Source organism: Rhipicephalus microplus, chromosome 5 (genome assembly GCF_043290135.1).
Source record: "Rhipicephalus microplus isolate Deutch F79 chromosome 5, USDA_Rmic, whole genome shotgun sequence".
NCBI lineage: Eukaryota > Metazoa > Arthropoda > Arachnida > Ixodida > Ixodidae > Rhipicephalus > Rhipicephalus microplus.
Genome location: NC_134704.1, coordinates 220,314,838 through 220,338,463, shown reverse-complemented (window position 1 = coordinate 220,338,463; position 23,626 = coordinate 220,314,838). Strand labels below are relative to the sequence as shown.

The following is a 23,626-nucleotide window of genomic DNA, read 5'->3' as shown; positions in this document are numbered from 1 at the left end:
ATGACATATGTACTTTGAATGATGATGTTGCTGTCAACTTCTTCACAGCGTTTTTGATTGATGCTGCAACAAAATGCATCCCACAAACAAATGGACACCCTGGAAAACGGCGTGTGCCATGGTGGAACTCTGAATGCCGAAACGCGCGCAAACAGCAAAACAGAGCTTGGAGGCTGCTGGCTGCTTCGGAACTCACCGACAGCCGAAAATCTTGACACCTTCAAGAAAATAAAGTCTCAAGCTAGGAGAACGCGTCGGCAGGCCAGAAGAGAAAGCTGGCAGAAGTTTTTGTCAGGGATCAATTCATACACACAAGAGGCCAAAGTCTGGAACATGGTCGGTAGGATAGCAGAAAAACAAGTACACACACTTCCACTCGTAAACACTCAAGGTGATACCTTGGAAGATCAGGCAAACTTCTTCGGGGCACATTTTGAACGGGTATCCAGCTCGTCCCACTATACTGACACTTTCCAAAAATACAGAACAAGAATAGAAAAGCAGAAACTCGAACATAAATCCACTAGATACGAGGCATATAACCAAGCCTTCAGTCTAGCGGAGCTTCAAACATCTCTAAACTCCTGCAGTACTTCTGCCCCAGGTTCTGACTGTGTGGTGTATGAAATGTTAAAAAACCTACCAGCCGAAACACGAAAAACCTTACTTTGTTTGTACAATGCTATCTGGTTTTCTGGCCGTATTCCTACCTCCTGGAAAGAGGCTATTATTATTCCCATTTTGAAAGAGGGCAAGGACCCCTCTTTAGCTTCAAGTTATAGGCCTATTGCACTTACAAGCCGCTTGTGCAAAGTATTCGAAAAAATGATAAACTGCCGACTTGTACATATTCTTGAAACAAACAATTTGCTCGACCCATTTCAGTGCGGGTTTCGAGAAAGTAGATTCACCACAGACCACCTTGTTCGTATCGAGGCACAGATCAGAGACGCCTTCGTCCATAAACAATATTTTCTCTCTGTGTTCCTCGATATCGAAAATGCGTATGATACAACATGGCGTTTCGGAATTCTAAGAGACCTGTCCCACCTTGGTGTGCGCGGAAAAATGTTTTATATAATCGAAAGTTACCTGTCAAACCGGACATTCCGTGTCCGTCTGGGCAGTGTGCTCTCCCAAACATTTGTCCAGGAAACAGGCGTGCCACAAGGTGGCGTGCTTAGTTGCACACTTTTTATTATCAAAATGAATTCTTTGCACTTGTCCAATCCCCGCAATATGTTCTCTTGTACATATGTCGACGACATTCAGCTTGGCTTCAAGTCATGCAACTTGGCCATGTGTGAGCGGTAGGTTCAGCTGTGTTTAAATAAGGTCTCTAAATGGGCAGATGAAAACGGATTTCGACTTAACCCACAAAAAAGCACGTGTGTCTTGTTCTCTCGAAAGAGAGGCATGCACTCGGAACCTGACATTCGACTGAACGGGCAACGTCTGTCCGTCAAAGCCGAGCATAAATTCTTAGGCTTAATCTTGGACAACAAGTTGACCTTCGTAGCGTACATCAAGTATTTAAAAACAAAATGTTTAAAAGCCATGAATGTTATAAAAGTGTTGTCACGTACTACGTGGCGTAGTGATAGGCAATGCCTCATGAACCTCTATAGAAGCCTCATTCGCACCCACTTAGATTATGGGGCCGTTGTCTATCAGTCTGCTACTCAAAGTGCCTTGAAGATGCTGGACCCCGTGCACCATTTGGGTATCCGCCTTTCTATGGGTGCTTTTCGCACCAGCCCCGTAGAAAGCCTTTATGTTGAGTCAAATGAGTGGTCGCTTCATCTGCAGAGAACTTACATGTCCTTTGTTTATTTCCTTAAGGTGAAAGCAGACAAGAAGCACCCCTCATACTCTACAATTAATGATTTGTCGAGCTCAACTCTGTTTCAAAACAGGCCTTCGATGAGGCAGCCCTTCTCAGTTCGCCTGAAGTGTCTAGCTGAAGAAACTGCGGTGTCACTTGAACACAGTTTAATGGCTCCTGTAGCATACTCGCAACCGTGGCAGTGGCAGACTATAGACTGCGATGTGTCTTTCCTAGAAGTTACAAAACATGCACCTAATGCCCATATCCGAACATACTTTTTGGAACTTCAAAACAAATACACACGTCCTGAGTTCTTCACAGATGCCTCCAAGACTAACTCCTCTGTGTCCTACGCTGCTGTCGGCCCATCCTTTTCGGATGCTGGCCCTCTACATCCACGCACAAGTATCTTCATAGCGGAAGCTTACGCGATACTTGTGGCAGCTAAACACATCAAACAATTACAAATACAAAAAGCAGTAATTTATACAGACTCCCTCAGTGTGGTAACGGCTCTGCACAGTCTTAAAAAACAAAGAAACCCGGTCCTTGTCTCACTTTACTCCATTTTGTGCACACTCTACACACTCAAACAACATGTTGTAGTGTGCTGGGTGCCAGGGCACCGTGAGATCCAAGGCAACGTGATGGCGGATCTGCTCGCTGCATCCATCCATGAGAGCACCGCCATTACATCCATATCAATCCCGGCCCTTGATCTTAAGCCGTCTCTCAAACGAAACCTCAGGGACTACTGGCAGAGCAAGTGGGATACACACACACAAAACAAACTACACGTTATCAAGCCACACCTTGGCCATTGGCCACCAGTATCAAAATCACGCCTAACAGAGGTAACACTAACAAGACTCAGGATAGGACACACATACACGACACACACACATCTTTTGTCCGGTGGTGACCCACCATTGTGTGATAAATGTGGTGAGGCATTAACAGTTATTCACGTTTTAATTCAATGTAAACAGTTAGACACTCTAAGAAGACAACACTTTCCATTACCCTACCGACAACATATACCGTTACACCCTGCAATGTTCGTTGGTAGGGAACCGCTTTTTAGTAATAAATCATTGTTAGCGTTTTTAAAAGAAATCAATAATTTTCATATCATATACCCGGGCATTCCTTAGCACAACCTCTCTAGAGAGGTTTTTGCTGCGGTGGCTACACAGGAAAGCACTTGCCTCACGGCCCTTCGATGCAAGGGTATGAACGAGTGAGGTACTTGTGCTAATGCCATACATGTCCACCATCGTTTTTCATTATCACCAACTTTTGTCACCTATTCACACCACCCACACCTTTCACGGCATGGTCATGATTTTATTACTTGTATGTTTTTACCCGCCTTACTGCAGGGAATTTTATGGCCCTTATACAGCCGCTAATCACAATCATTGTCCACATTCTTTGTCCCATGAACTGGCTCTCTTTGGCCATCAAATGGCCCTTGCGCCAAAAACCACCACATATCATCACCACCAGCGATAACGCTAGAACATTCGACGGCAAGAGTATAAATGCCGACGTGCTTCGCCGCTTGTGAGTAGTTGATCGACGGCCGACGCTCCGTTCGCCGCTATAAGTCCAAGACTGCTACTGTAATCGGACTTTCCATTTACCGGGCACAGGTTCGCCCAAATAAACAGTTAAATTTCAACACAAAGTCTCCTGTCTTCGGCCACGTCACGACCCCGTGACATCTGGTGGAGGTGCTGCTTCTTTGATGTTCCGGACGCCCCCTTCAAGCCGCGACCCCAGCCCAAGTGGCAAAGAAGACACGGACGCTAACCCTGAACAGCGAACAAGCCGCAGGCAGAGGGGACTACAACCAGAGTACGGGCCCCTTCCTGAAGCAGCCAGGCAGACCCGGATGCCGGCATCAACTACTGGAACCATGACCGCCCCCGTGCACCCTGCACCACTCCTGCTCCGGCAACCCAAAGAGCCGCCAACTTTCCGCGGTTCACCACTGGAAGACCCAAAAAGCTGGGTCGAAAGGTTCAACCGCGTCGCCGCCTTCAATGACTGGACAGGCGATGACAAGCTCCGGCATGTGTATTTCGCCTTAGCAGATGCTTCTCGGACCTGGTTCGAGAATCAGGAGCGAAGCCTTACAACGTGGGACGTCTTTCGCGCCAGGTTCCTCACTACTTTCGCAAGTGTGGTGCGCAAGGAGAAGGCGGCAGCTCTTCTCGAAACCCGCATGCAGATGCCAAACGAAAACGTGACGCTATTCACGGAAGATATGATTAAACTTTTCCGTCACGCTGACTCCGACATGTCCGAGGAGAAGAAGGTCCGTCTGCTCGTGCGAGGAGTAAAGCAGGAACTCTTCGTCGGGCTGATCAGAAACCCGCCAAAGACGGTCGCGGAATTCATTTCAGAAGCATCTACGGTAAAGAAGACGCTTGAGATGCGCACGCAGCAATATAACCGTAGCTTCTCGCCTACAAGCTACGCCGGCATTCAAGCGCTAGGAACCACTGACTTGCGTGAGACGATCCAAGCGATCGTGCAAGGAGAGCTGCGAAAATTTCTTCCTTCAGCACAGCCTCACGTGGAATCCATTGTGGACGTCGTACGCCAGGAGATCCAGCAATCGCTGGGCGTTCCTCAGCCTCAAGAGCCTCAGCTGCAAGCCTTGAGCTATGCTGCTGCAGCCCGTCGCCACGCCCCTCCTCCACGCGCACGCCAAAACGCGGCCCCATCGCACTTCCGTCGTTTAAGAGTCCATGGGCATCTCCGGTGGTAGTAGTGAAGAAAAAGGATGGGAGCCATGTTTCTGGGTCGATTATCGCCGCCTGAACAAAATCGCAAGAAAGGACGTGTATCCTTTCTCACGAATAGATGACGCACTTGATCGGCTCCATGACGCCAAGTACTTTTCGTCAATGCACCTCAAGACTGGCTATTGGCAAATCAATGTCGACGAAGGAGACCGAGAGAAGACGGCGTTTATAACACCGGACGGCCTCTTCGAGTTTAAGGTGATTCCCTTCGGTCTTTGCTCAGCGCCTGCAAATTTTCAACGTGTTATAGATACAGTACTGGCAGGATTGAAGTGGCAGACTTGCCTTGTGTACTTGGACGCCGCCGTCGTGTTTTCCTCGAGTTTCGACGAGCATCTTCGGCGCCTTGAAGCTGTACTTTAAGCCATCCAGACGTCCGCACTCACACCGAGGCCAGAAAAGTGCAGATTTGCGTACGAGGAGCTCTTGTTTCTGGGGCACGTTATTAGCAAGTCTGGAATTTGTCCCAATCCACGGAAAACAGCCGAGTTTGCCGACTTCCCACCGCCCACTGACAAGAAGGGGGTGCGCCGATTTCTGGGCCTGTGCGCCTATTATAGGCGGTTCGTGAAAAACTTCGCACGCATCGCCAATCCACTCGCTAAGCTTACCAAGGCCGACATGGAGTTCAAGTGGGAAACGCCGCAGCAACACACTTTCCAGGAGCTTAAACATCGCCTCCAGACGCCTCCGTTACTAGCCCGTTTCGATGAATTCGCCGAGACAGAAATACACACTGACGCAAGCAGCGTAGGTCTTGGCGCCGTTCTTGTGCAGAGGGCTGACGGACTTGAAAGGGTTATTAGTTACGCCAATCGATCGCTATCCAAAGCAGAAGCCAATTATTCCACAACAGAAAAGAAGTGCCTCGCCATTATCTGGGCTACGTCGAAATTTCGCCGCTACCTTTACAGCAGGCCCTTCAAAGTTGTGAGCGACCACCACGCCTTGTGTTGGCTAGCCACCTTGAAGGACCCTTCAGGTTGCCTCGCACGATGGAGCCTGAGACTTCAAGAATATGACATTACTGTCATTTACAAGTCCGGCAAGAAACACTCCGACGCCGACTGTCTCTCTTGTGCGTCTGTTGACCAACCACCACCCGACGACCCGGACGACTACTTCTTGAGAACGATAACTACCGACGACTTCGCTGAACAACAGCGGGCCGACCCAGAACTTAAGGCCCTAATAGAATACCTCGAAGGCAGGGTCGCCGAAGTCCCGAAGGTATTCAAGCACGCACTTGCGTCGTTCTTCCTGCGAAACAGTCTTCTACAAAAGAAACACTTTTCATCGCTTCGAGCCAATTACCTCCTTGTGGAGCCTTCAGCTTTGCAACCAGAACTCCTGCAGGCCCTTCACGACGATCCGACGGCAGGGCACCTCGGTGTTTCTCGCACACTCGCGAGGATACAAGAGAGGTACTACTGGCCACGTCCTATTACTGACGGCACTCGTTATGTGAGGACATGCCGAGACTGTCAGCGACGCAAGACACCGCCGACAAGGCCAGAGGGACTTCTGCAGCCAATTGATCCACCTTGCCGACCTTTCCAGCAGATTGGTATAGACCTACTGGGGCCGTTACCGACGTAGTTTTTCGTAAACAAGTGGATCGTGGTAGCTACCGGCTACCTCACCCGCTACGCCGAGACAAAAGCCTTTCCTAAAGGCAGTGCATCCGAGTTAGCTATGTTCTTCGTCGAAAATATCGTTCTACGTCATGGCGCCCCGGAGGTCCTTATCACCGACAGAGGAACGGCATTTACTGCTGACCTAACTCAAGCGATCTTGGCATACAGCCAGACAAACCACCGCCGGATGACAGCGTACCACCCACAGACCAACGGCCTCACTGAGCAGCTAAACAAGACGATCGCCGACATGCTGGCAATGTACGTCGATGTCGAACACAAGACGTGGGCGCCATTCTTCCGTACGTGACCTTCGCATACAACACGGCGGTGCAGGAGACGACGCAGATATCTCCACACAAATTGGTATACGGAAGGAGCCCGGCAACGACGCTCGATGCCATGTTACCCAGTGTCACCGACGAAGAAAACCTCGATGTGAGTGAGTACTTTCAACGCGCCGAAGAAGCCCGACAGCCGCCGTTACAATCTTCGACGACGCTTCGTGGAATACCAGCCCGGTGAACGTGTTTGGGTGTGGACGCTGATACGCTGACGTGGACTAAGTGAAAAGCTTCTGCGACGGTAGTTCGGACCGTACAGGGTGGTTCGACGTCTCGGCCCCCTTGATTACGAGGTTGTCCCCGACGGCATCACGAACTCTCAACGACGCCGATCGCGACCTGAAGTTGTCCATGTCGCACGCCTCAAGCCGTTTCATGCGCGTTAACAAACTAAAACAGTGTTTTTTGTATTATTATTGTATCGTCATTTATTCATTGTACTTTTTTGCATTATTGTTGTACCTTCATCTTTAGTTAAAGCATTGGGACGATGCCTTTTTCAGAGGGGGGCAATGCCGCGTTCCATTTCCCAAGTTTTGTTATCGTCCCAAAACACTACACAATTCTCAGCGCAAACCACGCCTGCAGTTTTCAAGAAGATTCCGAACTGTAGTAGATCATTTCGATAATATCACGCCCACTCTGCGAACGGTACAGATTATTCTGGAACCGACGGCAAGAGTATAAATGCCGACGCGCTTCGCCACTTGTCAGTAGTTGATCGACGGCCGACGCTACGTTCGCCGCTTTCAGTCCAAGACTGCTACTGTAATCGGACTTTCCGTTTGCCGTTCACAGGTTTACCCAAATAAACTGTTGAATTCCAACACAATGTCTTCTGTCTTCGGCCCCGTCACGACCCCGTGACAATATCTACACTGAAAACCGCCCAGAAGTGCTTCGGAAAATTTATTTCACCCGCCTAGGTAGTGAAACTTTTTCTGTAAATTGCAAGAAAACAGTCATTTTCAAATAAATATGGCTTCTCAATGACGGGGCAGGGAGCCTGCTTCTTGGGCTCATCGAAAAGAGAATTTCTTCGTTCTTAACTTTCCAGCCTCAGCTTGCGCCTGCCTTTAAGAACAAGCACACAAAAAGCAAATGTTTGAAGGTCGTTTCGAGGCCCTTGATTGGCTGTGGCCACCATGTTGCCTCAGCTCGCCTCGCTATTGGCCCGATGCTCGCTCCGGGAGATCGTCGTCTGCTGCTTGTGCGTCGCGAGGACATCGCTCTCGAAAATTGCTACTTCGTGATGTGTTCACCTAAGATATAATTACTCTTTAGTTAGGAGCAGTAGGCGGATACGCGATCAGGCTGTTACGAACGCGGTGCGTCATCGGAGTCGTCTTTAGTCCTCACTCCATCGACAGTGAGACTGCAGGCAGGAATGACCCGCTAGGGCACTCATGGCGACATGCTTCGTCGCAAGCAACGAAGCTGTAAGCGGCGGCGCGGTCAGATTACTACGAGTGGCTGCACCGGATGCACGATCAGATTACCACGAGCGCGGCGCGTCATCGGAGTCAGCTTTAGCCCTAACTCCGCTGACAGCGAGACTGCGGGCAGGAACGACGCGCTAGCGCATCCAAAACAACCCGCGGGTTGTTTTGGATGTGCTGGACACCCTTCGCTCCTTCTTCGGCGCACATGACGGCGACGTAGCAATGGACCACTTTTTCCAGTGCGAAGGGATAGCGTTGAAGTTGTTGCATGGCAAGGGTCGGGCCCCGCCGCAGTGGTCTAGTGGCTAAGGTACTCAGCTGCTGACCCGCAGGTCGCGGGATCGAATCCCGGCTGCGGCGGCTGCATTTCAGATGGAGGCAGAAATGTTGTAGGCCCGTGTGCTCAGATTTGGGTGCACGTTAAAGAACTCCAGGTGGTCGAAATTTTCGGAGCCCTCCACTACGGCGTCTCTCATAATGATATGGTGGTTTTGGGACATTAAACACCACGAATCAATGGCAAGGGTCAACAAAGGAAGTTGACCGACTTCTGGCAATAAGTTTTTCTTCTGCTAGCCGTATCACTGTTTTTATGACTCATACTCGCGGCAATGAAATTCTCACGAAAACGAAATTTTTCGGTTTCCCTGGCGACTTCGTTATTGCAGGTTTCGACTGTATTTATCGCGTGCTTACAGAAAGTTTTCTGAAGCCTAGAATGGGAACGGTTAGGGATAAGATTTAATGGAAAGTACCTTAGTAACCTGCGCTTCTCCAATGACATTGCATTGCTGCGTAACTCAGAGGACGAATTGCAACTCATGATTACGGAGTTAGACAAGGAGAGCAGAAAGGTGGGTCTTAAAATTAATCTGCAGAAAACGAAAGTAATGTACAACAACCTCGGAAGAGAGCAGCACTTCTAACTGGGTAATAGTGCACTTCAAGTAGTAAAAGACTGTCTACTTAAGGCAGGTAGTAACCGCAGAGCCGAACAATGAGATTGAAGTAACTAGACGAATAAGAATGGGGTGGAGCACATTTGGCAAGCACTCTCAAATTATGACAGGTCTATTGCCACTATCCCTCAAGAGGAAGGTATATAACAGCTGTATCTTGCCGGTACTTAGCTACGGAGCAGAAACCTGGAGACATACAAAGAGGGTTCAGCTTAAATTAAGGACGACGAAGCGAGCAACGGAAAGAAAAATGGTAGGTGTAAGCTTAAGAGACAAGAAGAGAGCAGAGTGGATTAAGGAGCAAACAGGGGTTAAGGATATCATAGTTGAAATCAAGAAGAGGAAATGGACATGGGTCGGGCATGTAGCGTGTAGACAGGATGACGACTGGTGATTAAGGATAATTAACTGGATTCCCAGAGAAGGCAAGCGGGTTAGGGGGAGACAGAAAGTTAGGTGGGCAGATGAGATTAAGAAGTTTGCAGGTATAAATTGGCAGCAGCAAGCACAAGAACGAGTTAACTGGCGGAACATGGGAGAGGCCTTTGTCCTGCAGTGGAGTACTCAGGCTGATGATGATGATAGACCACTCATAACGTAAGTGGCGGGAGTCTCAAATATCCGCACTATAAGCGGTACTCCACTGTAACCAAAAGAACCTTTCTCAAGGGGCGCACTTGCACAAGATGTGTTGAGCATGCAGCTTCGCGTGTCTGAGAATCGAAACATGCGATGCGTGCTTGCTAATATTTAAATTTCTGAATGTTGAAAGAATTTGTCCAGAAACACGCGTTTCCAATTAAATGAACACTGGGGGGGGGGAGGGGGGTCTAACAAATGAAAGCACTATCGCGTAAATTCGCCGACTACCAGACCACCTCGATTTTGCGCATTACACAGAAACTATGTCGAATCATGTCCACAATTTGACGTGTTGAAAGACGCCAACTATTCGGTTTCACGAGCGCGCACCCTATTTAAGACATCGCAATCCAATTGCAAGCACTATTTAAGGTCTACACGCGCAGCCCTCGTTTTTATTTAACGATATGTATTTCTTCCCGTCGAATGCGGCCACCGCAAAGAGTTTCGTTGATTTGGCACCAAACTGCAACTTAGGTTAATGTGACCGCTACCGATCGAAGCACAACCAACGCCGATTAGGCCTAGCTTGCTGTAGTTGGGTATATTGTCGCAGAAAGCTTGTCCCAAACATGAGGATTCGGTGCCGAAAAGATCGCACTTGCAGTGAACCAAGAACCGCGTGCGTGATATGAAGTTCACGTTTGCGGCTGGGAGATCAGCAACGACGGTCGAGAACTCGCCACGCCTATGTGCGTTAGCGCGCTGGCAACAAAATTGAAAGCTCGCGTCGTAAAACCGTAAAAGGTTTTCAATATGCGGACTGGGAAGCAAACACCATATTTGCTGCAAGCGCGATAACGATGACATCTCTCCCAACAGGAAACTGTTAAACGCATCTAGCTCATAAGGTCGGGATCGCACGTGCCACGTTGAGTGGCGCGTAGTCTAAGCCACGCTAGTGACGTAGCATGCTATAGCCGTGTTGGCGCCAATGCAAAGGCTTATCGGTCACCGAGGCACCCGTCAACCTCCCTTACTCGGCTAGCCCGCGCAGTGCCCATTGTCTTTTTTTTTCTTTTTTTTCTTCCCTCCACCTTTTATTCGTTCACTTTGTGTCCCCTCCTCTTTCGTAACAACCTTGTCGTTCGCTGCCCAGCGGCGCACCCAGCGCTACTCTCTACCGCGTTTGTCACAATTTTCGGCAACCCCATCATAACCAGTCTTTCATCTTGGGGGACTGTACAATAAGCGGTATGCGTATACACGGGATTCTATGGGAGGGTAAACGGGAGTAGAAAAAGACCGCAATGTAAGCGATTCTGCATTATAAGCGGTTACGTTATAAATGGTATACACTGTATGTAGATGGACAGTTGATTACGGTGTTGTCTGGGAAACCGCACATTGGTAGCCACCAGTGCTTCCCACCATCGTGCGGTCTTACAAGCTTGGCAAGTTCTTGTCATTAATCTCGTGGCTGCAAATGCAAACTTCTTATCGCGCCGCCCGCTATTCTTGGTGCAGTACTGGAGTACGATCTTTTCGATGCCCAATCTTCGTGTCTTGGTCCCATGACAGCATATCGAATGGCAGGGCCAACCTATTAGCGTTCGTTGCTTTTCGGTAGTGCTCGCGTGCTACCCAAGTTGCGGTTTGGTACAGAATCAACAAAACTCTTTGCATAGCGTTATTTAAAATGACGGTGGCACGTGTACCACTCGAATGGTGGTTGGTGATTTGATTGCGACGTCTTTAATTCAGATGCGCGCTAGTGAAATCAAACGATTTAAGTATTTCAGTGCATAACCAAGGTGGTCTGAGAAATGTAATGCGCATAACCAAGGTGGTCTGAGAAATGGTGAATTTCTGCTATGTTGCTTTTTCTTGTTAGACCCCCTTTCACATTCATTTTGTTGGCAATGCGGTTTTTTGGTCGCATTTTTTTTTTTTAACATTCAGAAATTTGAATGGTTGTAGGCATCATGCCTCGCATGTTTTGATTTTCGGACACGCGAGCCTGCATGCTCAACACGTTTTGCGCAACTTGTGGGGGTGCTGACACCCCCTGTAAAGTTGTTTGAGTCGCGGGGCGCATGTGTCTCGCGCATTGTGTTTTGGGGTCACAATTATCAGGCCGTAGGTAGTGTTGTGCTCGTGAGCATTTATCGCCACCATCATCATCATGGTTAGAAAATGTTAGTGCCGGCGGCGACACCTGCCGGGAAGCCTTGGTGGCAGCATGCAAGAAATAAGCTGGTCTCTGTTGGCGTGGGGAAGTAGCGCGGATGGTTGCCTCCAGCGTTTGGTTTGCCGTAGGCGGTATCGCGGGCGGTCTGCGGTGGGCTCATGTGGTGAGTCAGGCGTTAGCTACACTGCATTGTTTGTCATGTTGTTGAGTGTTGTTTAATGTTATGTAAGGATGTCTTAGGGTGTTGATCATGATTGATGATTTAGTAATTTGGCTGACGATATCGTCGATCAAACAGTAGGTAAATAAATGGATGTGTGTTGGTTTGGTTTGTTCCGACCATGTCTACTGTGCCCGTTCACTCCAAGAGCGAGGTGGTGCTCCCTCAACACCTTCAGAACCCACAAACTGCAGCCCTTGAAAAAAGTTATTTTCATTATGGTGCGGTACCACTTATAGTGCGGATATTCGCGACTTGTGTTATAAACAGTCTATACAAGAAGGGAATGGAGTACACTGTCGCCTTTTTACTGACAGCGTGCCTTGTTTCATTTTGCATCCAGTGCTTGTTGCATGATCATTAGCACCAAGGCGCATTTGTGCATTTCTCTCAGCGCAACAAAATTACTATACATTACAATGAAAAGCACAGCTTTCTAGTACTCAATCCTTGGCGGATCGCGAAGCATTTTATATGCTGAAACGTGCGTTGCTCGTGTGGTTGATCGCAGGCCAACAAGTTGACATGTTGACGATCTGTCACTGCGGTGGCACACTACAGCTTCACCCTCTGAGTACGCTGAGTTAAAGCCAGAACAAAGACACATTTTATACAAAGCAACATTCCTTATATATTATAGTGGGATTACTTTTTATTTTTTATTTATTTATCATATACTGCGAACCATTTAAGGTCCAAGCAGGAAAGGTACAGCAAGTTCAAAGGTAAAATAAAAGTACAACAAAGTTACAACAAAATTGATACGGGTATACACGAAATGTTAGAAAAACATAGCAATCACCATCAAATTATACTCGTTTCCAGAGGGCTGAGTACACCCACTGCAACACAATTCATAAGCAAAGCACCACACTCTTAAGCACACAACAAATTGGTAAATCAAACAAGTATTGTGAAAGCCAGGAAACACAAAGCGCATTTCATGGGGAAAAGAAAAGAAGAGTAGAGTTTCGGGGCAACAAATTCCACTCAGAGATTGATTTCGGAAAAAAAGAGTGTTTGTATAAATTAGTTCTTGCGAAAATTGGCTTAATGCTACAGCCGTGTTTGTGACGGGAAGGCCTGGAAGAATCCTTTACCATGTAGTTTTCTGGCTTTATTTCAAGTTTAGAAAAATATATTAGACGGAGGAAGGTAAGTCGAGCAGCTCGTCGTCTGTCCTCAAGAGGTTCAAGATTTGCCAACTGCAACATCGCAGAGGGGGAATCGCGGCGTCTATACCTACTGTAAATAAAACGGGCTGCCAGGCGCTGAATTTTTTCTATCTTTTGTGTATTGCCTTTTGTGTGAGGGTCCCATACTACGGAGGCGTACTCCAAGGAAGGTCTTACCATTGTTTTGTAAGCTTTAAGGAACTAGGGGCATTAGCTAATCGATGCTTTAGAAACCTTAGTTTTTTACGTGCGGAAGAGCATGTATTTACTATATGGGTTGTCCAGTTGAGGCTTGAGGTAATTGTAACACCCAAATATTTATATTCTTCGACTTGTGTAATCTGTGACCCTTTTATATCATATTTAAAGTGAAACTTGTTGATTTTGTTGGTGATACACAAGTGAGCAGTTTTTTCTAGATTAATTACCATGTTCCACTCGGAACACCAAGTTTCCAAGTTACCGATGTTTCTGTTTAAAACTTGTTGATCTGCCGTTGAGTTTATGACTTTGAAAAGAATGCAGTCGTCTGCGAACAGTTTAACTGATACGCTGGTATCTATTGCTTGAGCCAAATCATTAATATAAATGTTAAATAAAACAGGACCGAGTACGGACCCCTGCGGTACTCCGGAAAAAACGTCTAAGAAACGCGAGCGCGAACCCTCAATCTCTACGTATTGTTTACGGTTTAGTAGGTAAGATGTGACCCAATTTGTTATATCTGAAGGAACGCCAATTGACTTCAGTTTATTTATTAATTTTTTATGGGGAACTTTGTCGAACGCCTTCGAGAGGTCAAAAAAGATCACGTCAACCTGGCTACCAGCATCTAGAGCCTTCGCAAATTCATTAATTGTAGTTAATAACTGCGTAGTAGTAGAAAGACCTCGTCGGAAACCGTGTTGGTGCTCAGTGAGAATATTTTGGGATTGAAGAAAGTTATTGAGGTATTGTGCGATAATATGTTCCAGCAGTTTACAACAATGACAGGTGAGAGAGATGGGCCGATAGTTACAAAAATTGAGACGGTTACCCTTCTTATACACAGGAGTCACACGTGCAATACGCCAATCATCAGGTATCGCACCAGACGAAACGGATTTCTGCAAAATGACTACAAGGAACCTGGCTAACAGTGTAGCATAGCGTCTGAGAAATACGGAAGGGATATCATCAGGGCCTGTCGATTTTTTCGGATCCAATCGCAAAAGCAATTCTGTGACACCTTCCAAAGAAATCTGAATGACACCACAATCACCATTTTCACAAACAGCCCCGTTTAAAGGATCTGACGTTGAAAACACACTTTGGAAATACTCGTTAAACACCTCCGCCACTTCTCTTGGATCAGTAAGTACCCGATCACCCTTGGCGATTTGATCAAGCCTCGTGCCACCCTTATTCGATAAAAATTGCCAAAATTTAGAGGGACTTTCGGATACAAAACGATTGAATGTCACATTAAAGTAGTGATCCCTAGAAGCAGCTAATTTGGACTTTAATGTAGCCTGTAAATCAGAAATGTCTGCTTGAGCAGCATTGGAACGTTTCCGCAAGCGTTTTAATTTGCGCTTCACATGAATTATTTCTCTATTTATCCACGGATTCGTCCTGCCAGCTTTTTTCACTTTATCTGGAATAAAATGCTGGATACAGAAATGACAGTGCGCTTTGAACTTTGTCCATAATGTATTGATGTCATCACTATCATCAAACAAAACAATGGCTTCCTCGAGATAATTAGTTATATTTACATCATCTGCAGATGTGTACTGCTTTATAGTAATAGGTTTGTATTGGGGTGGGTTGGATTGACGTGGGAGCAAAGACGTAAAGTATACCAATTTATGATCTGAAATTCCCTCACAAATATCGGTGGTAATGTCAGTTATAGTTGAGGAGCACAAGACGAGATCTAGAATCGAAGACGTACAGCTTGTCACCTGAGTGGGAAGTAAAACGGTTTGGGTCAGATTAAACGCCAAGAGCATGTCCAGAAAAATTTCAGAATTCAATATGTCTGTTGGGCCGCACTTTAGCGTTTCCCAATTAATACAAGGCAGATTGAAATCCCCAACAACTAAAAGAATTTGGTTGCGATACTGATTTAGCTTGTCGTAAAGTTTTTACAATTGCAGAAAGCATGTTGAAAGCACCTTCAACACATTTTATATTTTAAGTAGCGACTGCATAGAAGCTAGCATTGTTTAAAACGCCACACTTGCTTTGCTCTGCGCTCGTACAGTAAACTCACTCCTGTGTTGTTAGTCATTCGTAAACCAATAGTGAGTGCAATGACGACATTGCATTGACCGGTCATTAAACGCATCAGACTTTACATTGCCAAAGGCAATACTGTTGCTTTTGCGATCATTTCAGAATACGGGCCCAACTCGTAGTTTTCAGTGATTGCCAGTTTGAATTCTAGTTTGAAGTGTTCATGTGATTTGGGCACATTACGCATGTTGACATTCTGTCGCACCTTGTTGCTGAGGCATCGACTGATGCTTACTATGATTGCTTCTTTGTGCAGGTACAACTCCACAGGCCACAACCCAATCAACTACGACCACTATCCACTTCAGTATTCTGCAGCTGAAGTGGAACATGGCTACTGGACTGACCCATACTTTGACTGTGGAGGCCTGCATACTGACTGGGTCATGGTGTATGCATCACCTTTCTTTGGCTGGGACAGCCTTCACGACCGCATAGAGTTCAAGTGAGTGGGAACACCTCCTCTGGACATAACAAGAAAAGGACCCCAGGACATAGTGCAGTGAAATCTCGGTAGAACGAACCCCACATTACCGAACTTTAAAAAAATCTTGTGCCAACTGCTAATAGTTTCAATGCAAAATTATTTCACTACTACGTACTTCAGAATACCGAACTTTTCAAAATAACGAGCTATAATTTAGTTCGTATTGATGGATCGATTGATATGGCTATACCCATTAGATTGGGCGGCGGCCAATGCCACCAAGCCACAATACTTTTCAATTATGCAGCAGTACCAACTAGCCCGTCTTTCCGTATTATCACAATACTTAGTGAACCAAAAACCAGATTTATTACTTTTTTTTTTTCTTTAAATAGTGAAGTTGTGGACACGCACTTTGCAGTGAAGGGCCCAATTTTCACTCGTGTGCTGACTTCAGCCACCAATCAGATAACCTCCTTCTAGTTAATTCCACCCGCTTAAAGTCTATTTTGCCCTCCCTGTCCCTGAACACCAGTGCTCTAAAAAACTCTGCACCATCATCCTGAACTACAGGGTGAAGCCCTTCACAGAACATTATCAAGTGTTCAGCAGTTTCCTCTTCCTCTCCACTTGCACTGCATACCATGTCTACCATGTATTTGGCCCGATATGTCTTGGTTCGCAATGCTACCGTGCTGGCCTCAAACAGTAGAGAACTACCCCGAGTATTATCATAGATCCTTTCCTTGGCAATTTTCTGCTTAAATGTTCGATAGATCTCTAGTGCGGACTTCTTAATCATGCCAGTTCTCCACATATCAGTCTCAGCATCCTTCACCTTCTTCCTAACCGACAATTCCCTTTGGTTTGGCCACCTGCTGTTTCCTAAGTACAGTAGAACCCCGCTGATACGTTTCTCACGGGACCGTAAAAAAGAAAACAACAACGTAGGAGCCGGGAAACGCAAGAGCCGAGAAACGCGAAAAATTGAGAAATAAGAGTAGTGGTGCACTGCACATAAATTTATTTTAATTCTTACGCTTGAAAAAATCATGCAGCGTTGCCTGGCACATCTTCTCACGCCCAATAAGCTCAAGGCGTTTTTCAAGCACCTGTAGTGCCATGTGGCTCTCACCATCGTCACTGGTCACATATCTTCGCAATAAATCCAGTGCCGCTACGGCCGATGAGGACGTTGGCTCCGGTATCCGCTCCACCTCCTCCTCAACTTCCTCGTCACTGGCGCGTGGATCGGCGCACTCAGCCACGATGTTGTCGACGGATAACATCGCGGAGGTAACAACGGTGTCGTCAACAGAAGTGTAGTCACTGTACGCGGTTCCACTGGCACCAACAGTCTCCATGGCAGTAGTCACTGTACGCGGTTCCACTGGCACCAACAGTCTCCATGGCAGTGTTCAGTTCGTCGCAGTCTGCGAACGCACCATCTTGTACTGCTTCTGTTGTGTCATCTGCGCGCACACCGAAACACTTGTTGAAGCAGTGTCAAGCTGCACGTGCTCCGAACTCCGGGCTTGCTTGCACTTGACGTCGAAGGTTCGGGCATTTTCTTCAATTTCGATCCGTTTTGCAACGATGGAGTTCAAGTTGCAAGGCGTCAGTCCTAACTCCTTCGCTATGCACACCTTCTTCCGCGTCGGGTTCTCTTTCACAACGCGGAGAATGTTCAACTTCTCTTGCAGCGAAAGTGATGTCCGCTTTCTTGATGTCATCCTGTTTGTTTGAAGACTATTTGGAGCGTTGGAAGTGTAAAGGCATTATGCAGCACGCTCGTATAACCTGCGCAACGACCGACACGAAACAAAGGCAATGTGAGAAGACCGCAGCAAGCACAGGTAGCACGGGCACACATGGGCGATGGTGATGGCGATCGGGCTATACCCTTTCAATCGGGCCGCCTGCGAGACCCAATGGCGATAAGTTTAAGCCAGCATGACATCCCAAGAAAACAAAAACAGGTCTCGGAGACCTTACTCATACAGATGCCAAAACCAATTTTAGGGCCCCAACGCGTCATAGACACAATCTTTCTTAGAGTGCAAATACAGATTTCAAAGGTCATGCTTTTGCTGGCATGAACCAAAAGTACGTCATAGGTGTTGCCCCCGGCACTTTGGGCGGCCAATCCCATCGTCAAGCCACCTAACCAAGCTACATGAAAGACAACATGGCCGCTTGGGCTGGCGCGTCGTGGCACTTCGCAACGTATGATGCGGGAACGGTCCCACAGTTGCGACACAGCAGCGGGGTTCCCAATGCATTGGATCCTATGGGAGCTGTGCCGGGACCGGCCAAAAACGACGTAACAGCCAGGAAAACGCAGCACACGAGAACGCAACAGCGGGGTGCTACTGTATTTACCAGTCAATTTTCTGGTTCGCATCCTCCATTTTGTATCGACATTCTTCATGTACAAGTAGCTGAATACCTTCCTATCCCAACACTCCTCCCCCATTTCTCTCAATCGCTTCTCAAATTTTTTCTTGCTGCTAGCTTCCCTGCCCTCAAATGATGTCCATCCCATATCACGTTGTACTCCCTTATTTGGCGAATTCCTGCGAGCTCCCAAGGCAAGCCTACCTATTCCACAAAGCTTAATTTCTAATCTTGCTTGAACTTCTGATCTCATCTACAAGACCGCCTTGCCGAACGTCAGACCAGTAACCATGACCCCTTTCCATATTCCTGTCACATCATACCTATTGTAATTCCACAGTGCCCTGTTTTTCATCACCGCTGAATTCTTGTTACCTTTAGTCGTAAGTATAATTCGTGTTCCCTTAGGTACTCGGTTCCTTTAGTTGTCACGTATATTTCGAGGTCCCTTAGGTACTCGGTCCCATTGCTTATCCATATGCTCAGATTTTTGTATTTATCTGTTATCTCTAGCGTGACCTCCAGTATTCTAAGCTCACTACCTTCATTATCATTAAAAATCATGACTGCTGAATTTTTCTTACTGCATCTGAAATCTAACCTATCTCCCTCATTACCGCAGATGTCCATCAATCTCTGCAAATCTTCCTTGTTGTCGGCCATTAGCACTATATTATCTGCGTATATCAATGCTGGTAGTGCCTGTTCAATTAGTTTTCCTTGTTTAACGAAAGAGAGGTTCAAGCCCAGTCCACTTCCCTCTAATTTGGCCTCTAATCCTTGTAGGTACATCATGAATAACAAGGGTGACAGAGGGCACCTCTGCTTAAATCCCTGTTTTACCTCTGCAGGCTTGTATACCTGTTTTTTCCACTTTGTAACTGCCTTGTTACCTTTATGGATATATTTTAAAAGATTAGTGACTCCATCTTCCACACATGCTGTGTTTAGTATTCCCCACAAGTCCTCTTGAACCATGCTATCGTACGCTCCCTTGATATCCAAAAATGCTAGCCACGGGGGCCTGTGTTCCTTTTCTGCTATTTTGATCCACTTGGTCAGTGAGAACAGATTGTCTTCCAACCTCCTGTGTTTCCGAAATCCATTCTGCAGTTACCCCAGCACATCCTCATCCTCTATCCATGCCTGCAGTCTTTCCTTTATAATCTGCATCGCCAGCCTGTAGACCACTGATGTCACTGTTATAGGACGGTAGTTATTTATGTCAGTTTTGTCCCCCTTTCCTTTATAGATCATGATCATCCTGCTAAGTTTCAATCCATCGGGGACTTCACCATCGATTATTATTTTGCTCACTGCCTCTCTGAAAGCCTGCTTAGACTTCGGACCTAATGTCTTTATCAGCATAATTTGAATGCCATCTGGGCCTGTTGATGTACTACTAGGAACCCTCTTCTCAGCCCTTTCCCACTCGTGAAAATGGAGCCATTGCGCCACTTGATTCATCCTTGTATACCGTAATTACTCGAATCTAACGCGCAACTTTTTTCCGGTTAAGCGAGTTCATAAATGGCATGCGCATTAGAATCGAGTACGAAAAAAAAAACTGAATACGGTCATTCTATTGCCATCGCCATATCCAAAATGGCTGCCTCCTACGTGCGTCGGCATGGCGCGTCGGCCGTTTCTGCCTATATGTTTCCCATGAGCGGAACTTCGTACGTGTTCTGAGGAGTTCGTCATCTTGTAGTGCATTAGCGTCGAGGGTATGGAAGGACCGACTCCAAAAACTCGAGTGCACCACGATGTCGCTTCTAAAAGAAAAGTCATCGCGTGTGTAGAAACGGACGGAAATGGGCCGCATTGCGGTCGTTCGGAGTTCTCGAAACGTGCATGCGGGACTGGCGGAAACAAAAGCAGAAGATTGTCGACAGCAAAGCTTCACGCAAAGGCTTCAGTGGACCTCAGCAGGATCAGTTTCTGCAAATTGAAGAGCTGCTCGGCGAGTGTGTGCTTGAGCAGCGAGCGGCACAGCGGCCCGTGACGACAGAACTGCTCCCAGTGCGGGCTATGCAGTTAGCCTTAGAAAAAAAAAAGGGCTAATGCGGAGCCAGTTTAAAGCGAGCAGGTGCTGGCTAACTAACTTTATGAAGAGGAAAAGCTCTTCTCTCCGAAGGCGAACGGGCATATGCGAAAAGTTTCGAGAGGAGTAGGATGAAAAGCTTCACAGTTTTTAGAGGTTTGTCCTAAACTTGCGGCACAACAACGGCTATCTGCTTGGGCAAATCGGGAATGCCGATCAGACGCCTCTTTACTTGGACATGCCTAGCACCACAACTGTAGAGAAGAAGGGGGCGAAGCAAGTTCGCGTGCTGACATTGGTCCACGGTAAAACTGCGGTGGTGGCAATGCTCTGTTACACGTCACATGGGCAGAAGCTTCCCCAGTATCTCATATTTAAATGGAAGACGCTCCCGAAAGGAGTCGTTTTTTCGAGTGGTATGATCGTGCGGGCCAACGAGAAAAATGGGTGCACGTTGCAATCGATGTCTTACTTTTTTTTTTTCGGCGTCGAAACCGGGTGCAGGTAACAATCGAGGGCACGGTAAAATCGAGTAAATACGGTATATTCATCCTTGTATAAGACACTTTTTTTGTTGAAATTTTTCTGTCTCCCTTGTTCTTATATATTCAATAGGTTTGTCCCCTTCTAGCCTAGCACCTTGAGCTGTAGTTATAAACCTCTGCTCTAGGCTCGTCTCATTTCTTGGGGAGTTTAGATGATTCCAAAATTTTGCAGCTGATTTCTTTTTTATGTACTTCTGCCAGCCGCTGAGCTCCCCTTTCTTCTAATCTTTTCTCATTGATCTAAAGGGATGCATCTTTTGTACAGCTTAGAAAGATTTATCATTTTCTTTCAACATCATCTGTCGGTTCACCCTGCTGCTTAGCATGTCTGTGTTCCCTAGAGGCTTCCTGACGTTTGGCTATGGCTCTCTTAACTTCCTCATCCCACCAACTTTTGGGTTTGTGTCTTCTTTTCCGGCATGACTTGTCACGTGGCTTAGCAAGCTCTAGCTCAAACAGTCTAATTAGATTCGTGTATGTCCACACTGTTTTATCATCCTCACTGATTACTTTCTCAATTTGTTTAGTAGCTATTTCTATTTGCCTTTCTGTACAAAAATTTTCCTGTTGTTGCTCATCTTGTCTCCTTCCGACTTTCACTGCTCTTTCAAAACTTAGCTTGATACGTTTGTGATCACTACCCAGACTTCTGAAGCCACCTTCATCTATGTGCATTCCCCTGAGTTTATCATACATTCTATGTGACATCCTACCTCCTATGTCCTAGCCTTCCTACCTCCTATGTTATTTGCCCTTCACACTTCTCAGTGCTGTTGCAAATGATCAAATCATGCCTTCCACACATATCCATGATCATTTTGCCTGTTGGGTCGGTATACCCATCTATATCTTCTATGTGCGCATTCATATCTCCTAGTATAATTATCTTGCACTTTCCTCCTAATGCCTCAATCTCCTTTGATATGCACTCTACCATTGCCTGGTTTTCCTCTCTGGCCTTTGCTCCCGTCCACAAGTGCACCAAACTAAGGAGTGTCATTTGCCCTGCCACTTTCCCTTTTAGCCATAAATGTTCCTTGCATTCCTGCCTGACCCTTTGCCAGTCTGTACTTTTATGGATGAATGCCCGAATACCACCTCCTTTCTGCTGCCTTCTGTTCTATTACAATATTCCCACGCGTAGTCCGGTTTGTTAGGAGGTTGTTCCATGTCCCTAAGATGTGTCTCTACAAAACCGTATACAATCGGCCTCTCCTTCCTTAGTTGTTCTTTTATCTCTTCCCACTTCAGCCTGTTCCTGCTACCCTGCATGTTAATATACCCTATGTCTGATTTGGCTTGGCGATTGTGGCTACGTCTATTTCTGCCCCGGACTCTACCTATCTTAGATACTGGTGCCACTTTGGAATCGTATCTGTCCATACCTCCTGTCAAAAAGTCTCCCTGGTTGTTTTCCTCATTACTAGCTATTCTGCACCCCGAAGGGCCCGCGTGCCCCCCAAAAAAGCTACTGCACGTCCTACAGGTCGCCAACCCACCTCATGACCTAGCCGCCCATCGAAATGAATTCTGTCTCGAAAACCGCCCCATCTATGCACTTCTCTGTTTATTTCCACCACCTCAAAGCCTTTCTCTCGACTCATCCGCCATATCTCTTGATTTGCGTTGACAACCGCTCTTTGCAGATTGCCGTCAGCTCCGGTATCGTGCATATCACTACCTGTACCTGAGGAGAAATGGCGCACATATCATCGACCCCTTTCGCCAGTGTGGTCGCTAGTCCTGCCGTATCTTCATTTAAGACATTGTTTAAACTGCCTGAAATTATCACGAGATTTCGTATATCAGCTGTAGTTTTGAGTTTTGCGCTCACTTGCTTCATGACTGCTTCCAGCTTGTGTACTGGGATTGTCTCTACTGCAACATTCTTGTCATCTCTTACTCTATCTTTGATTGCTTCTGCTCATCGATTTAAATTTGAGTCCCCTGGCGATTATCACATGCTGTGAATTTTCAGCTGGAGCGTCCTGCACCTGGGAGTTACTTGCACCTGTGAAGCCAACTGCTTTGTCCCCTCCCAGCCCCACCACTACTTCGCTGAAGCTTGGCCTCGCGACAATTGAACCGGCTGAACCTGTTTTTCCCAAACTTGCTTGCTCTTTCTTCTCCACCATTCTGGTTGCCGGTGCCCTACTGTTCTCTCCCTCGGCCGCTCCTTTGTTCACCTTGGCTAGTGCTTCCTCGGCAGACTTCAGCCTTTCTCCCATTGCCCTCGTTTTCTCTTGCTCTGCCGCCAACGCAGTCTCCAGCTCGGTGATTCTCATCAGCAGTTCACTCTGGGCAACCATCGTTTTCTCCATTTCTTCCTCAGCCTCACATTGCTTACACTTCACGTCAGCCTCCTCTCCATTTGTTTCTGCCCTTGGGTCCATTTTCAAACCCACCCCGCATCCTGAACGCTTTACAGCCTTTTTAACCATGTCTTTATGACACCAATTTTCCTTATGAGTTGTCTCACTCGATAATTATAGAACACGGTCCCTGCCCTATGAAAAAGAAAAAGTCTAAGCTCTATACAAAAATTTGGGTGTTCAATGTACTTGTACCTCCCCCACGGGGTGGCAAGAGAAAAAAAAAACGCAAAGAAACAAACACACACGCACAAACTAGTAAATACCTGGTGACTGACCCCCAGAGGAGCCGTACAATGTAATAAGTGCTACAACGATTTTAACTGCTGCCTTATCAATTATAAAGACAAGCTCAAAACATGCAAAA

The 23,626-nt window shown here is 46.8% G+C and overlaps 1 protein-coding gene across 1 annotated transcript in view; it reads left to right on the top strand.

The window, feature by feature from the left end:
• Window positions 1–23,626, top strand: part of LOC119173513 (uncharacterized) — a 273,757-nt gene that overhangs the window by 191,514 nt on the left and 58,617 nt on the right. The window contains exon 10 of the mRNA XM_037424309.2: window positions 15,731–15,919. Coding sequence (XP_037280206.1) covers window positions 15,731–15,919 — 189 coding nt within the window. The remainder of the gene's footprint in view (window positions 1–15,730; window positions 15,920–23,626) is intronic.